Source organism: Sabethes cyaneus, chromosome 2 (assembly GCF_943734655.1).
Source record: "Sabethes cyaneus chromosome 2, idSabCyanKW18_F2, whole genome shotgun sequence".
Lineage (NCBI taxonomy): Eukaryota > Metazoa > Arthropoda > Insecta > Diptera > Culicidae > Sabethes > Sabethes cyaneus.
In genome coordinates, this window is record NC_071354.1 from 188794251 (window position 1) to 188810926 (window position 16676).

The 16676-nt window shown below is 41.6% G+C and overlaps 1 protein-coding gene across 2 annotated transcripts; it reads left to right on the plus strand.

The window, feature by feature from the left end:
- The first annotated feature begins 1137 nt into the window (after positions 1-1137).
- LOC128738527 (phospholipid-transporting ATPase ABCA3-like) lies at positions 1138-16215 on the plus strand. 2 transcript variants are annotated; one of them, XM_053833736.1, is made up of 9 exons: positions 1505-1516; positions 1611-1963; positions 10885-11089; positions 11149-11409; positions 11470-11857; positions 11911-13291; positions 13358-13431; positions 13494-15729; positions 15799-16215. In XM_053833736.1, exons 2-9 carry the CDS (start codon positions 1755-1757, stop codon positions 15977-15979), a joined length of 4935 nt encoding a protein of 1644 aa, XP_053689711.1. In that variant the 5' UTR covers positions 1505-1516; positions 1611-1754; the 3' UTR covers positions 15980-16215. The 2 variants fall into 2 exon arrangements, with proteins under 2 accessions (XP_053689710.1, XP_053689711.1); XM_053833735.1 differs by having other exon boundaries at positions 1138-1963.
- Positions 16216-16676: the final 461 nt, after the last annotated feature.

Here is a 16676-nt window from a genome sequence, read left to right on the forward strand (position 1 = left end):
ACTTACGTAGTCCTGCGTCACCTGTACATGCGGTCGTGTCTTGTACACAACTCGTCTGATTTTTTCCTTCTTCCCCTTCTTTTTCACTTCATTTTCTTTAAGCGAAATCGTGTGCGAGATTCGACTGTGATAATCGTGTAAATCGGGGTAGTCTAAATAGGGGCAAATGTCGCAATATAGAGCTATTGCGTCGATTTTCTTAAGAAAGGGCGTATCTACAAAACCGTGCCTACGATTTTTTTAAAATTTTACCCAAATATGGTGGTAAGTGCTACAAATCGACTGGTAATAACGGTCTTAGGAGCACCGTGACTAAGCTATTAGCGCTCAAAATCTTTCATTTTTTCGTGACGCTCGCATTTTTCGCTTTTTTGGAATGATACCCTATCCCGAACCTTGCTGTAAGACGTACTCCAACGGCCAAAGAGTTCATACAATTTTTTTAATCAGAGCATGTACTCACAAAAATAATTTTTCAAATGCTGTTCGAAATATGGATTATGTCTTGAAATAACTAGTTGATAATTTAAAGTTGATAGGTGATACTTTCGAATGAAACCAATTTAAAAGACACAAGAATACTTAGTCTGGGTTTGACTAAAACACCAAAAACGTCACAGAATTGTTCACATTACGGCATATATTCCAGCCGTATCACTAAAAAAGGCAAATGTGCTATCGTCCTAGGCGATAAATTCTCTAGAATTACCACTGGCTCACACAATAAAATTTTCAGTTTAATACGATAAGCTAATATACTACCAATAAATGCGCAAATTGTTTATTTTGGTTCTAATACACCAGCGTTGTATACCACATTCGATACATCACTCTGTAAAGCAAACAAATACCTACGAAATATGAAACTAAACCCATTCAGTAGACGACCATTGTTTATAATGGAGCTTACACCCACAATCCAGCGCCAGCGCGGGCCGCCACCGACCACCGATAGGAAAGCTCGATTCAATCTCGCGCGGCGCGATAACAAATCGCCGCGTGCAAGGTTCCGAGACGCGTCGTTGTAATTAGAGTATGTATATTACTGCGTATACGGTCGTCGCGCCGATAGCCCACACGACTGGTGGCCAGTTTGTCGTTTCAGTCGATTGGTGGAACTCAACGGGCTGTCATCGAGTTGTTGGTACGCTGCGTGACCTCAACCTTCAACCCGGGCGGAAATTAGTTTGTGGGTTCCCGGTTCGCCTTCCTCCGGCAATCGATAAAATTATACCTACATAGCTCGAATAAAGTCCACCGATGGAATCACTGGATTTACAAAGGATAAAGTGCAGCATGACAAAGCAATAGAAAGCATTTCCCCTTTTCGTTTGATGTCAAAGTGCGCCGGATCGCGGTGCCTACTATGATAAGCTGATATGTTAGTGCATATTCTGCGTCGATTGATTCGAAAGTGATAGGTGATTCAGCGAAAATGTTATCATTGGAATGAGGAGTGACTTGCGCGGAATATCATCGACTATCATCTATTTACACGCTTCAAGTGGCACTAGTGGTGTGTGAATATGAGTGCGGCGTTTACGTTTGCGTTCCATGAATAATTCAAATCCGAGAGACACCGTTCAAGGCTGTGTTCCGCTGCATTCTAGCGTGAATGACTACTAGTGAATACACCGCACGTGAACCAATTGTTCCTTTACATTAGACGATTCTGCCTGAATTGAGTGAGAACCAGTAGCACAGGAGTGCAGTGATAAGAAAGATACGAGTGCAGTGCATGCAGTGCGGGCACGATGACTAGCAAATGGGATAAATTTCTGTTGCTGCTGTGGAAAAATTGGATTATTCAGAAGCGGCACTACCTACAGACGCTGTTTGAAATACTGATACCGGCGTTATGCTGTTCGATGTTAATTTTGGTACGCGGTTTGGTGGACCCGGAAAAAGTCACCAAACCGTTAATATTTGATCTGATGGAAGCAGACGTGCTCTCCGTGACACCGTGAGTAGATCATGACTTGAATGAAAATCATGTTGTAATAGGTACTTTTTTCGTGATGATTAGAAATTAGAAACCAGATTAATTACAACATTAGCATAGATAACAAGGTAAATCTAGGAATTGCTCTCGTTCTTAAAGTTACTGTTTTCTGTGCATTCCAATTTAACCGTTTTGAAAACATCGGACCATCCATCATAAGTAAAATTCTATTTTCGGCGCCTCTGTTGTACCGAATATTATGTATGAGTCACCTCAAACCGAAAAACTTTTCAGAAGTTGCCGTAGGAATAAGAGGAGGTTGTTCAGCTGAAAAATCAACTTAAATATTTATAAGAATTGATGATTGGCTTGAAAAGCTGTCAAGTGTTTTGTTCGTTATATACGAACTTAAATTCTATTCGTAGAAAGGAAGTACAAGTACTAACTACAGTTTCATAGGTGATATCTTTATCAATAATTGCCTGCGTGCTGATTCAAAATCATTTTCATGAACATAGAAATTACATATACATTTTCTTTTCATTACCCAAATATGAGTAAATCCAAAACAATTAGGTTTTATCAGCTCATCAGTCAGACTGCTGTCTAAAAGATTATTGAATATAGTCGATAACCACGTCCAATATCAATTTTACTATGAACCTGTCTGAAAAAATTGATGATGTCATAGTGACATGAAAAAATTATTTGATGATTTGGTGATTTCATAGGCACTTGAAAAAAAAAACGAATTGAATGTCTTCCGATTTCCATTCAGATAACTGATATCGACAATAAGAGAGAGACTCCCATATGTCCCCTGAAAAAAAAATCATTTGATTTGTATTTTATAGCCTGCGTAAAGACACCAAGAGTGCACTGACGCTGGAGTCTCGTGGCCGTAGAGGACAACCGATTTTATCAGTTTTTTCTGTTTTGCAAATGATCAACTTTATGATGCGACGAATTTTATCAACCATTCACGCCATTGAGGATATTGCTTGGTTGACTGTATCCTAACTTACTTATGTTTAGATCCACGTCCGCCGATTTGGCGGAAAAAGGGATGGAAAGGGAGGAAATCAGGGACAATTGATCATCGCATGGTTTTCACCCGTAGCCAAGGAAGGTTCTCGTCAACAGTTTGAATGGAATTGGCTTAGCTGCGTCGCTATGCGCATCTAAGTCAACATCTGCTTGGTTGTCCCTGCGGAAGTCAAGTAGTTCTCTACAAATTTCGTTCGATCTATGTTCCCGAAATTCTGTCATTATCTGTTCTTGATTAAATCAACAATAAAGTTATCGGGTGGCAACTAAAATTTTGGAATTTTTTTGAGCCCCCTATGCACAACAACAAACGAGCTCAGAGAGAAATGAGAGTATGTATGGGTCATTCCACGGGAAATTTACAGTCAAAATTTTTTTTCTCTTCGGAATATTTTTTTTACGTTCTTTGTTCAAAAAAAATCGACACGTATTTTTGTATTTCGATGTTACTATTGGAATTCGCAAGATATGATTTTTTAAAGTATTGTAATCCGAAAAAATCACTATTTTTTAAATACTGATTGTAAACATAGTTTGTAATATCAAAAAATGACTTTCTACCAGATGTATTCACTATTCCACAAGCTTTCAAAATTGGTATACCATACCTCCTCTCGATTGTTTTTCAATAGTTAAATAGTGCATTTTTATAAACAATTGCATTTTTTTCAAAGTTGGAACTTGTTTTTCTTGATTTTTTTACTTTAAAATATTTGTTAATCTTTCTTGAAGAAGCATGCAAAATTTGGAAATGGAGAAATGAAAACTCTGGAAGTTATGAATTTTTATGTCTCAGCGCGTGTGTTAATGTGAAGCGTTTATTACTAACAACCTCCGTTGTCTGACCATCAACATATCGAAAGATTTCCACCTGCTCAACCTTTCGTCCCGCTGCTACTGTGCAGTTGCAGAGATTGTAAGGGTTCATTATCCTAAACTTAGTCTTTGCTGTATTTACTGTGAGACCTGATGCCCACCCGATCAGGAGGAGCTAACAAAATAATAACAAATTATGTTACCAATGGACTAGTCTGATACCAACTTTTTTAACAACGTTTGTTATAAATTAGATAAATAATAACAACCGTTCTTATAAATGAGCGACGGTTAGTGGTTAAAATAACAAAAATTTTAACTTAATTTATTCTAGTCAATATCTGATTCTGAACAGGTCTTGATATTTATTTGATATTTTATTATAAGAGCGATATTTAGCATGTTTAGTGGCGAAATTACTTAGAATATTACTCATTTATATCGGCCTCCTGATCGGGTAGGGGAGCTTTTGGAGATTTAGATGATTCAAGCGCAATCTTATCAATAGCTCTAGGAACAACAGTCGTAATAATATACAGCTCTGTTTCACACTAGACGTAATCCTTACAGGGTCGAAAAAGGGTAGGTCTTTCAGATTCAATGAACACCAGCAGAATAGAGTTCTGAAATTCATGGTTTGGCACCAATTTAATATGGAGCGTTATGATGTGATCCACATAATGACAGGTCAGTAGGGCTGTCGGTATTGGGCGCTTTTGGTGAAAACCGGTATTTCGGTATTGAAGGAGAAAATACCGGTAATACCGGTATTGGTAAATTATTCGGAATCAATGGAAATGTTGATGATTTTCAGTAAATGTCTTTATTTTCAAACTTTAACTTCAGTATTGTTGCTTAGAAAAGCAGAATTTAAGGAGATATAGTACGCTTAGCGATTTATTTCCATTGCTAGAACGGATTTTGTTGCCAATGCTTCCAATAATTGAAAAACTTCCGCTTTAATTGAAGTCCAACGAAGGGCTCTAAGCGAATCAGGAAATATCCTTTCATTTCTTCAAATTTCTAGTAGGGAAAACCGCTTTTAACTATTTTCAAAAACCCCGGGATTGTGGCTTTCACTATAATGAATGCCGCGGTCTCCTACATTCTTTTCACGAATTTTTCCTGCATCCCTAAACCGGAACCCTTGATAGTGTCATCCTTTTCTTCGTCGTCCACAGGTACCTTCTCTTCTCTGTTATTAATCTCACTATTCGCAGATAATGGCTTGAAGATTCCTTCTGCTTGTTCAACTAATGTATCACTCGAAAGGCTTGAAAAATATTCTAAATTCTTTACTGGCAAATCGTTTAATGGCAAAAGTACTCGAAAATCGCAAAGATCCCCGTATTCTGATCAGGGCCCGGCATCGTCGAAATAAATAATTGAAGGTGACTTTCTCTAACCTTTGCTTCACACATGAAGCGGCTTGTTTCATTTATTGAACAGAACGTTTCAAGTAAGCTTCAGCTGAAGTTAGTGACTGTTTCAAATGACGGCGATTGTCTATATTGGGAATGTTAATGATAATATGCGTTAAATTCTGGGATTTTACTGAATATTTGATAAAAAAAATTCAAATGAAGTTTTAAAACCGGTCGTCATGTTGATTAATGTTGATTGAAGCCAGTTTTGAAACGAAACGGCGCTATTTCAGTTGAAACTGGAGATTCATTACTTCATTGTTGAGTGACGATTCACTATGATAAGGAACGTTGCCAGGCCCTCATCATGTTTCCTAAATTCATCATTCGACAGCATTGAAACGCGACGTTTGGCTCACATAATTAAACATTTTTACAGCAAAGACGCTCTACTGTGCCTTAAACGACTGCAAGAGCTATAATTGTTTGACCCACAGTTTCATCTTCTTCATTGCTAGTAGTTGGATAATCTCGTCGGCATTAACACCAAGTTGCTTTGCTATGAAGATTGTAATCTTCCATCAAACTTAGTTCTTATTCAAATAAGAAATTTGAAAAAAATCTAGGATATTAAAAAATACCGGAAATACCGGTTTTTTGCCTTTCCAAAACCGGTATTTCGGTATCCTAAAATTGGCCGGTATTACCGGTTTCGGTACTACCGGTACTACCGGTTAGACAGCCCTACAGGTCAGTTACCGCATTCAGCCTGGTTTCTTTTTTAGGGACCAATATGTCTTGCATCCAGTCCACCGGAAAAATTTCTGTTTTAGATGAATTAGATGAATTGACAAGAATGGGTCAGCTCTAAGTATTTCGACTGAAATGCAGTCTATCCTTAGTGCTCTTGTGGATTTCATGCTCTTGACTACTGGCGTCATATGGCGTCTCAAATTTTACGCGATTAATGTGAGGAACTGTTTCTAAGCTGCTTGGTGTTGCTGGTTTCTGATATTTGAACCTCGAAAGAGTATGAGTCCGAATGCTCAGTCCATCGTTTCGGCCTTTCGGGATTCGGACGTTGATAATGGTGGTTCGTGACACCGGTTCATTGTTCTTCGGCAATTCTAACGGATTCTAACGAGGTTGGGGAATGTTTTTTGACAAAGGCCCTTTTCAGTTCAGGAGTCTCCAGCCCAGTCTAGTCCTCATCCAACTTTCTCTTCGCATCACTGCATCAGGCTAATGTACAACCATTTCTCAGCGACGGTCCTTCTCCACTTTCGGCAGTAAGTTGAAACAATATACATAGACTTTTCAAACGCTTTCGATAATGTCCCAGACGAAATAACACTACTGAAACTGGTTTGAATTGGTCTTCTCGCGTGGATTGTTAGATGACTGTGTTCGTACTTGTGTAGCAAAACTGCATGTGTGAAAAATGGTTCTCATCGATACAATATATTTCGCTGATCCCCAAGGAAGTCTACTTGCGCTGCTCATCTTTGTATTATTCAGCAATGGTTTGTACTCACGTCAACATTCCAATAAAGTAAAGAATTTTTGCATCAGCTCGAAGGTTGGTGTCGTTTGAACGGTATGGAAGTGCAAGAGTACTTAAAACAATTACGTCAAAGACCTGGATTTTACCATCAACTGCAAGCGACGTATGATTCGCCAAATAGATCGCTGCTAGTATTACAATTGCTTTCGCGGTGCGTAATACGACCGACTTTGACGATATCTCGCTGAAAGTTTTGTTTGTTTTTTTATCATTCGGAGAATACACTGGAATATGCTGTCCAAATCCTGGCTTCCCAGTATGTCACGTAGAGCATTGGAACAAAACGTTCCTCGATCGATCGTTTGTCTTCACCATTCTCTCTGGAAATATCGGTTTCACCAATGTTCTATGCAAGGTTTACTTTAATGTTGCAGTAAGAAGACTTCGTCAGTTACCGTCACTCTGGATCCCGAGATATCGCACTAACTACAGTCAGAATAACCCCTCCCCCCTCTAGACCGATATTGTAGTAATTTCAGCGTACATTTGCTCCATATAACCCGGGTCAGTCAAAAACAAACTTTAAATCACTGATTTGTAAAGTATAACTAATTTATTGTCCATTTTGTTTTAAAATATGTACGCCTACGTATGTGTATGCGGATAACGCCCCAACACTCGGATTACAAATTTCCACGAAGCCTACACAGAGCGAACCGTTTGATTGCATTGCCTGTCATCTAAGTACTAGCAGATCATAAAAGATTTTATTTTTGATTTTGATCCGACCACTAAATTTTATCGAATGGTCTTGCAGAGCTTTGAAGTACATTTTTTCCCTATTTTATCTCATAACAGGCCTATTTTCTGGATAAATTAAACAATTGTAGGTAAAAATTTCTGACTTATACGAGCAGTGTTGCAAAGTTACCGATTAGCAAGACTACGCAAGGAATTAGAGTAGGCAGGTGCAGAGCTGATTAAATAATTATTTTCTGTTTTTTTTTTCGAAAAGAGAGGAAGTGTCTGATGCGAAGATTGACTATTTGTATGAACTGAAAAATATCGATATAGACCAAATATATATTAGGTTGTGCAATGACAGGTGGGGCTCGCACCCACGCTCTTTCGGTTAGTACCCGAATGTTTTACTAACTAAACTACTGCCTCCCGTTATATTAAATAGTCTAGGGGCTAGTTTTGTTTTATTCTCCAATATTTCTGCATGTTTCTAATGCACTGATCGAGTAGAAAAGTCTATATCTTCTCGAAAGTAGAAACAAAGAGCAGTCATACAAAAAAATCATCGCAGGAGGAGTGTGTCGTGCGAATGTAGAATGATAGAACTGGAGAGTTGTTGAACTGGTGAGTTTGTTGAACAGAACTGTTTTCGTTGCACTGTCATCCGGCATCCTTACGACCTTTCCGGCTCGTCCGGCTTGTACCATGGGAATCTCTCCAAGCAGTGCATGTAGCTTGTGATTCATACGGCTCCGCCACTCTCCTCTTTCAATTGGAACTGCGCCACATACCGCCCGCAGTACCTTCCGTTTGAACACGACAAGGGAGCGTATATCCTCCATGAGCATCGTCACGACTTCAAGTCCATGAAGAACTACTGGTCCAATAAGGGTTTTGTACATCGCCACCTTCGAACTGCGAGGGGGTACGCGTTTGTTTCTTTTGAGTCACTACGTTTTATGTATTTGGTCTCCGACGCATTTGTTTTTAGCCCAATCCTTCTAAACTCCGCTTTCAGATTGCCTCCGCCTTCGCAAAGTTTCTGGCTATGATACCTGGCTACCCTTGGTGAAAATCGTGCCTTTTGTTTCGATACTCGTTCATCGGACCACCCCCTCAAGATGATGTTGAATAGCATGCAGGATACGCCGTCAGCTTATCTCAACCCTCGCCGCGTCTCGAAGAGACTCGAGAGGGTCCTCAAGATGCACACCGAACACATCACTCTATTTCATGTAGCTCCGATCAGTCGCGTCGGTTTATCTGGAAAAACGAGTTCGTGCATTATCTGCCGTAGCTGATTTCGATTGACCGTGTCGTATGCTGCTTTGAAATTCATAAAGATATTATGCGTTGTATTTCCGATATTTCTGCAAGTTCTGTCCAATGGTAAAAATTTGGTCCGCAGTTGTGCGAGTCCCCATGAAGCCCGCCTGGAAATTCTCTACGAAACCTTGTGGTATCAGAGACAGCCGGCGAAACTGGATCTGGGAGAGCACCTTGTAGGCGGCGTTTACCAGCGTTATGCCGCGATAGTTGCAGTAGTCGAGCCGACCACCTTTTTGTAGGTGGACAAGCCACTCCTTCCATCCGTTCCTCCGGTAGCTTCTTCTCGTCCCAAATCTTGGAAATTACCTAATGTAGCGCGGTTGCCAGCATTTCTTAGCCATGCGGCCGAGTAGGCGATCCTTATCAAAGCCGCTGGTTGGTCTTCAGCAATCCGATTTCTCGTTTGACTTTTCGGAGGTCAGGTGCCGAGACATTATTATCAGCCATGGGCACTACTAGGTAAACTTTCGCTCCGCTTCCTTCTGCAACTTCACCTTTGAGGTGTTAGTCGAAGACTTACTTCCATCTGTCCAGGCGCTCGTTTGTGATTAGATTCCCTCCCTCTCTCGCCCCTACACATGTCAGGTTTCGATGTCCTTACGAGTTTGATTCACCTTTGGCACTCTTTGACTAAGGTTAATCATATGAGGAATTCTCTTTAATGTCCCTCTTTTCTGATAATTACGGCGACTTAAACGCGTTTCAACGCAAGATTTCTTAAGGATTAGTTAGCTAATGATGCAAGCAACTGATTCATGCAATGCAGATGCATTCAAGTGCATTCGAATCTCCGTTATAAGCTGAAGAGAGCAGAGGCGAAGAGAATCTCTCATTGTTACATTGGACCTTTTGATAAGTTGCGCGAGATTTATTTTTCGTTACAGGCAACGTTTCTAAGCATGAGCGAGCAAGATGAATGGATACCCTTAAAAACGTTAACTGTAAGCTGAGAATTCAATTAATTTTCGTACGTAACGCGTGACCAAGAGCCAGCTCTAATTTAAAAAACTTATGAATAATTTTCAAAAAAACAGAAAATTACGCATTGAGTATTTTCTCATTTAGGTAAAAGTAGTGTGTAGAAGTAGAAGTAGTGTGTATTGTTTACACCGTATTGTTATCGCGGTCAGTTTTTTGAAAATTGTAGAAAATGGCGTCACCCGAAAGGGAACGTCGCGAATTGATTTTGCGCAAGCACCTGGAAAATCCTCAACTCTCTCATCGGGACATCGGAAAACAGCTCGGAATCGCGCAGTCAACGGTGAGTCGTATGATTAAACGTTACTACGAAACTCTGATCATCGAACAGAAGGAGAAATGCGGTCAGAATGGATGTTCTATTAGTGATCAGGATCACAAGCGTGTCTTGAAAACGTTTAAGCGGAATTCCAATGCTTCTTCGGTCAGGGATGTGGCCTAAAAGTTGAATCTGTCCAAGTCTTTCGTTCAAAGAGCCAAGAACCGAAAGGGACTGTATACGTACAAAACAAACTTTCAAAGTTTGCCAAGAAATACATGAGTTGGCAAGCGAATTACTCATGTGGCAAACGGAGTGCGTCTTTTGTGACTACCGGGACTATCAGCTGCATTTATCTTAAGGAATATCTTCAGAAGCGTCTCCTTCCTCTGTTGAAGCAACACGAGGGCCCTACAGCTTTCTGGCCGGATCTATCTTCGTGCCACTATTCAAACGATGTCCTGGAGTGGTACGAAGCCAACGGGGTCACTTTCGTATCCAAAGACATGAATCCCCCAACGCAACGGAACTAAGGGTCATCGAAAAATACTGGGCTATTATGAACCAGGCACTGCGAAAGCCTCCCAAGGAAGTCCGCGGAAGACATGAAGAAAAAGTGGGTTTCCGTGCAGAAGAAGCTGCAGTCAGATGTTGTACAGAGCCTTATGCGAACGAACGGTTGTGGTGCTGAAGTTGAATGAAATAAATATGCCAAAAGCTTACTAATGGTTTATATTATTTTGTCTGAAAGTTTGAAAAAGATTGGTGAGCTAGGTAATTTTCTACATGGTTTTTTCCGTGATGCAACTTGATGTGGGACACCCTTTATTTCGTCGTTAGCCCTCCTATAGTGTCTAAATTATTCTTAGTTTAAAGAATTTGTTTACTATCTTATTTTCTACAGTTTTCAAATACCACCGGTTATTTCCAAGATTGCGTACTCACCGAAAAATGCCATTTTGGACGACCTACTGCATGACGCCCTTAAAAATCATCTGCGAAGTGTGACCGATCTCACACTGGAGGGATACCCGGACGCTCAGAGCCTCGAAAATTTACTGGCCCAGCAAAACTACCTGGCTGGGGTTGAATTTGATAAGAACTTAGCGGTAATTGTTTGTCACTGATTGTACGAGAACTATTAAAAACGATTCCTTTTCATTTCAAGAACATCACCTCGCTACCGGATCACATTAACTTCGCACTGCGCTTTCCCGGTGAAACTCGTGTTGGTCGGTGGTTGTTTTCCAACTGGCGAACTAACCTGTTGGTGGTACCTTTTTCGCCGGGAGCCAGAAATCCGAACATGACCGACGGAGGTAATCCCAACTACATGTACGAGGGTTTCATACCGCTACAGGTGGCCATTTCCAACGCTATTTTGGCAGCGAAAAATCCACAATTCCAGAGGCATAGCGTCTTTCTGAGTGTAGGTACCATCCACAAATGGATTTAAAGCGTTCGATGTAAGTTTTGTTTTTAATTTTAGCGAATACCATATCCACCCTACTACGAAGATAAACTGCTACCGGCTATGGAGCAACTGCTACCGCTGATCATACTGATTGCATTCTTCTACACCTGCATTAATACGGTGAAACATATTACGATCGAGAAGGAACGTCAGCTGAAGGAAGCCATGAAGATCATGGGACTTCCGAATTGGCTTCACTGGACCGCTTGGTTCGTGCGATCGTTGATTCTTCTGCTCATCACCATCACGCTGGTTACGGTTCTGATGACCGTGAGCCTTACCACCAATACGGAACTGGCTGTGCTGGAGTATAGCGAGTGGTCCGTTTTGTGGGTGTTCCTACTGGCTTTCGCAATCGCCACCATTTGCTTCTGTTTCATGATGAGTGTATTCTTCAACAAAGGTAAATGCTTACGGTTGAGTCTAGTTTTGGGTACTAATTCAGGTGAATTACAGCTAACACGGCTGCGGGGATCGCTGGGTTGATGTGGTTCCTGCTGATGATGCCGTTCAACATAACCGTGCGAAACTACGACGATATGGCGACGGGATCGAAGTTAGCTCTGTGCTTGCTGTCTAATACGGGTATGGCCTTCGGAGTGTTGAACATTGTTCGGTTGGAGGGTAACCAAGCGGGACTACAGTGGTCCAATCTGTTTGTACCGTCGACGATGAACGATGGACTGAGTGTTGGATTGGTCATTGTTATGTTTATTGTTGATGCGCTGATCTACCTGGCGATTGCGCTGTACTTCGAGCAGATCATGCCGGGCGAGTTTGGAGTGGCAAAGCCGTGGTATTTTCTGTTTAAAAAGGAATACTGGAAGTCGAATAAGGTTGAAGACGTACATCAGAATGGGATCGAAGCCCCACCGATGGATTCTAAATTTATCGAACAAGATCCGCCGATGAAACATGCGGGAGTTCTGATTAAAAGATTGCGAAAGGTTTACGGAAATAAGGTTGCGGTGGAAGGGCTGGATTTGAACATGTACGAAGATCAGATTACGGTTTTGTTGGGTCACAATGGAGCTGGTAAAACTACTACCATGTCGATGTTGACGGGAATGTTCTCGCCGACCTCCGGTACGGCTTTTGTTAACGGGCATAATATTCGTACGGACATCGAAGGTGTCCGTCATTCTCTTGGGCTTTGTCCGCAGCATAACGTGTTGTTCAATGAACTGACGGTTGCCGAACATATTAAGTTTTTTGCCAAACTAAAAGGAGTGAGCGGAAAGCTTATTGATGTGGAGATTAAAAAGTATATTGATCTGTTGGAATTGAAAGATAAAACGAATGCTCAATCGCGTACGCTCTCCGGAGGAATGAAGCGAAAACTTGCCGTTGGAGTGGCCCTCTGTGGAGGATCAAAAGTGGTGTTTTTGGATGAACCAAGCTCTGGGATGGATCCTTCGGCACGCAGGGCGCTCTGGGAGTTGCTTCAGAAGGAGAAAGTCGGACGAACGATTCTGCTGTCGACTCATTTCATGGACGAAGCAGACGTGCTGGGAGATCGGATCGCAATAATGGCCGAGGGTTGCTTGTCGGCAGTAGGATCACCATTTTTTCTGAAGAAAGCTTTCGGTGCCGGGTACAGGCTGATATGCGTTAAAAATGAAAACTGTGATAAGATTAGGTTATTGAGCATTTTGAGCAAATACCTTCCGGAGGTGGCTATAGAAACTGATATTGGGACGGAGTTGTCGGTTGTTCTGCGTGAGGATTACCTTGAGCAGTTTCAGCCAATGCTGGAGGAACTTGAGAGTGAAATAGACGCTTGCGGGATTTCTAGCTACGGAATTTCGCTTACCACAATGGAGGAGGTATTTTTGAGGTATGAATTTGGATTATAAATGTAGCTCAAAGAGTTCTGTACCTAAAATTTTGAACTTTTTCACAGATCGGGCACCGATTATAAAGGATTCTCCAGTACTACCGATCGAAATATCTTTATCGACTCTTCAACAAACGAATGTAATTTTAATTTTGTTCTTCAGACCCCACCTCCTATTCTATTTTAAATAATTTTCTTGCAGATGCTCTTGAAAACCTTCGACTCGTAACTGGGAAGCGACTACTAATGAATCAAACCATAGCTCAATTCATGAAAAAAATGTTGATCACCTTCCGCAGCCTGATAACACTATCAATGCAGATTCTCATTCCCGTGGTATTTGTCTTGGCAACTTACATAATGATTCTGAATTCCAACGCTGGTCAAGACCTTCCTCCGCTGGATGTGACTCTAGAATCTTACACCCGATCAGTCACGGTACTGCAGGACCTAACAGGAGGTGATCCCGTAGCAAAGACCTACCAACGACTTCACTGTCAGTTGGGACTGAATCACGAGTTACTAACGACGCAAGAAGAAATGAACGATTTCATTCTACAGAAATCCATCGAATCAATCTCTACCGTTAATACCCGCTATTGGGTTGCAGCTACCATCAACCAATCCTATTCGATAGCATGGTTCAACAACAAAGCTTATCACACCGCTCCGCTAGCGATAAATTTACTGTTCAATGCTTTGCTCCAATCTTTCTGCGTCAACTGTAGCATTGGAGTTACCAACAACCCACTTCCGTATCGACTGGAAACAAGATTCGAACAGTTGGACACCGGAGCAAACTCCGGATTTCAGCTAGCGTTCAACACCGGCTTTGCAATGGCCTTTGTAGCGGCTTTGTACATCATGTTCTACATCCGTGAGCGAACCACCCGTGCCAAACTGCTCCAATTTGTCAGTGGAGTAAACGTATTCCTCTTCTGGGCGGTGTCCTTCGTTTGGGACTATCTGGTATTCGTTGTGGTTAGTTTATTCTACCTGGCAGCCGTAGCAGCAATTCAGCAGGAAGGTTGGTCTACTTTTGCCCAATTGGTCAAAGTGTTTTTGGTGCTTTTGCTGTTCGGATTTGCGGTGATTCCGACGACGTACCTGTTTTCGTACCTATTCGATGTTCCGGCTACGGGTTTCGTGAAGTTGATGCTGCTAAACGTTCTGACTGGAACGGTGTTCTTCACGGCGGTTACGTTGCTTAAATTCGAAGGAATCGATCTAGTGGACGTGGCCAATACGCTGGAGTGGGTTTTCATGTTGTTCCCGAATTTCGTGCTTAGTCATGCCTTGAATAGTCTAAACCGGTGGGCAAGCACGGAAGCGTTTTGCAGCAGGCAGTGCGAGTCTATTCCACTGTGTACAGAAGAACTGATGTGTCAGCTTGTGCCGCAGTGTTGCCTGGAGGAAATCTTTACTTTCGGAGAGAACGGAATTAATAGAAATTTACTGTTTTTCATTGGCATTGGATTGGGGGCGTTTGGGCTGATAATGTTAGCCGAATATCGCGTTGTGAAGAGGATGTTAACTTTCTTCAGACGCAATACTGTGGAACACCACGACCACGATGATTCAGAAATCGATTCCGATGTACTAGCAGAGAAAAAACGCGTTCACGAGATGTCACAAGGGGAGATAAGCAGCTACAATCTAGTTCTGAAAGATGTATCCAAATATTACAGGAAGTTTCGGGCAGTCAACAAACTATCAATAGGAATTCGTCACTCGGAATGCTTCGGTTTGTTGGGAATCAATGGAGCTGGTAAAACTTCAACGTTCAAAATGATGACTGGCGATGAAAATATTTCAGCAGGCGAAGCTTGGGTCAATGGAGTAAGTTTGCTTCGAGAAATGAACCGAGTTCACCGGCACATTGGTTACTGTCCACAGTTTGATGCTCTTTTGGAGGACCTTACTGGACGGGAAACGCTCCGTTTGTTCGCGATGCTTCGTGGAGTTCAAAACGCGGAGGTGAACAGTGTTTCGCTTGCGCTGGCTGAAGAATTGAATTTCATGAAACACTTCGATAAACTAACGAAAGCCTACAGTGGGGGAAACAAGCGAAAGCTGAGTACGGCTTTGGCACTGATGGGAGATCCGGCCGTAGTTTACTTGGATGAACCAACAACCGGCATGGATCCGGGAGCTAAACGACAACTGTGGAATGTTATATGTAAAATTCGGGAAGCAGGAAAAGCCATCGTGCTTACGTCGCACAGCATGGAGGAATGCGAAGCATTGTGTTCCCGACTTGCCATTATGGTCAACGGCGAATTCATGTGTTTGGGGTCTACGCAACATTTGAAAAACAAATTTTCGAAAGGATTTCTTTTGACGGTTAAGGTGAAACGAGATCCATTCGAAAGTCTACCCGAAAGGGTAGATCAAGTAAAGCAGTTCGTTCAGAGCCGATTCGCCGGTGCAGTATTACAGTAAGTACCCGTTGAAAACTATACATAAACTTGAATTATTCTGAATAACATTTCATTTCCAATTTCCAGGGAGGGATACCAAGACTCGCTCAGTTTTCACATTCCACAGTCCAACCTTCGGTGGTCCACCATGTTCGGACTAATGCAATCATCCCGAGAGCGGCTGGAAATCGAAGATTACGCCCTGGGACAAACCTCTTTGGAGCAAGTTTTCCTTTACTTCACCAAATATCAAAGGGAAAGTAAATAGATAATCTTAATACTTCTAATCAACGTGTGTTCTGTTCGGAGGTGGAACCAAACAACGGCAGGGCATATTGTTATTAGAACCATACGTTCTTTGATCCCGGTGTGCTTTGGATAGGCATTATAATGCAGAAGAGTGACAAACATGCGGAAATAATTCGATTCATGCATATGACTAACATCATACGGAGCCTGTAGATAAAGGGTGCTGAAAGGTAGTATTATTTGTTCAACTGGCTGTGACAGAATAGCAAAATTAACAAAATCTACAATAGCAAATAAATGAAGTAGCACAAATAGAACACATGAATTTCTTCAGAATAACACAGTCCTTCAATTGAACGACCAATTCATACCCTAACGTTGACACCGCCATCGCCATCGTTGGAAAACTTCGATTAATTCAACGCCATGTTTTAAATACCAGTTTTAAGTACGTCAAAAACAAAATAGTTCAGAAGAAACTGCCGTCAGCTTGTGCGTAGAGTGCAAAAGGCTTCACTGAAACGAAAATAATTACTGGCATGCCATAACTTTTTTCGCAATGGAATTGGCAATGACACAATTATCGCTCGCAGCCAAATGAGCAACATTCAAACTAAAGAAAAAAAACACAAACGGTCGGAATCAGTGCGCAACATTAAATGCAACTGAAATTATTATTGATAAATTGTATGGGGGTTGTCAACTGAAATTAACAT

Excerpts from the sequence above, each read along its gene's own strand:
- LOC128738527 (XM_053833735.1), top strand. The coding sequence starts at position 1,755 with ATGACTAGCAAATGGGATAAATTTCTGTTGCTGCTGTGGAAAAATTGG. Across the intron at positions 1,964-10,884 it reads GACGTGCTCTCCGTGACACC|TTTTCAAATACCACCGGTTA; the intron begins GTGAGTAGATCA and ends TATTTTCTACAG. Across the intron at positions 13,292-13,357 it reads ATGGAGGAGGTATTTTTGAG|ATCGGGCACCGATTATAAAG; the intron begins GTATGAATTTGG and ends ACTTTTTCACAG.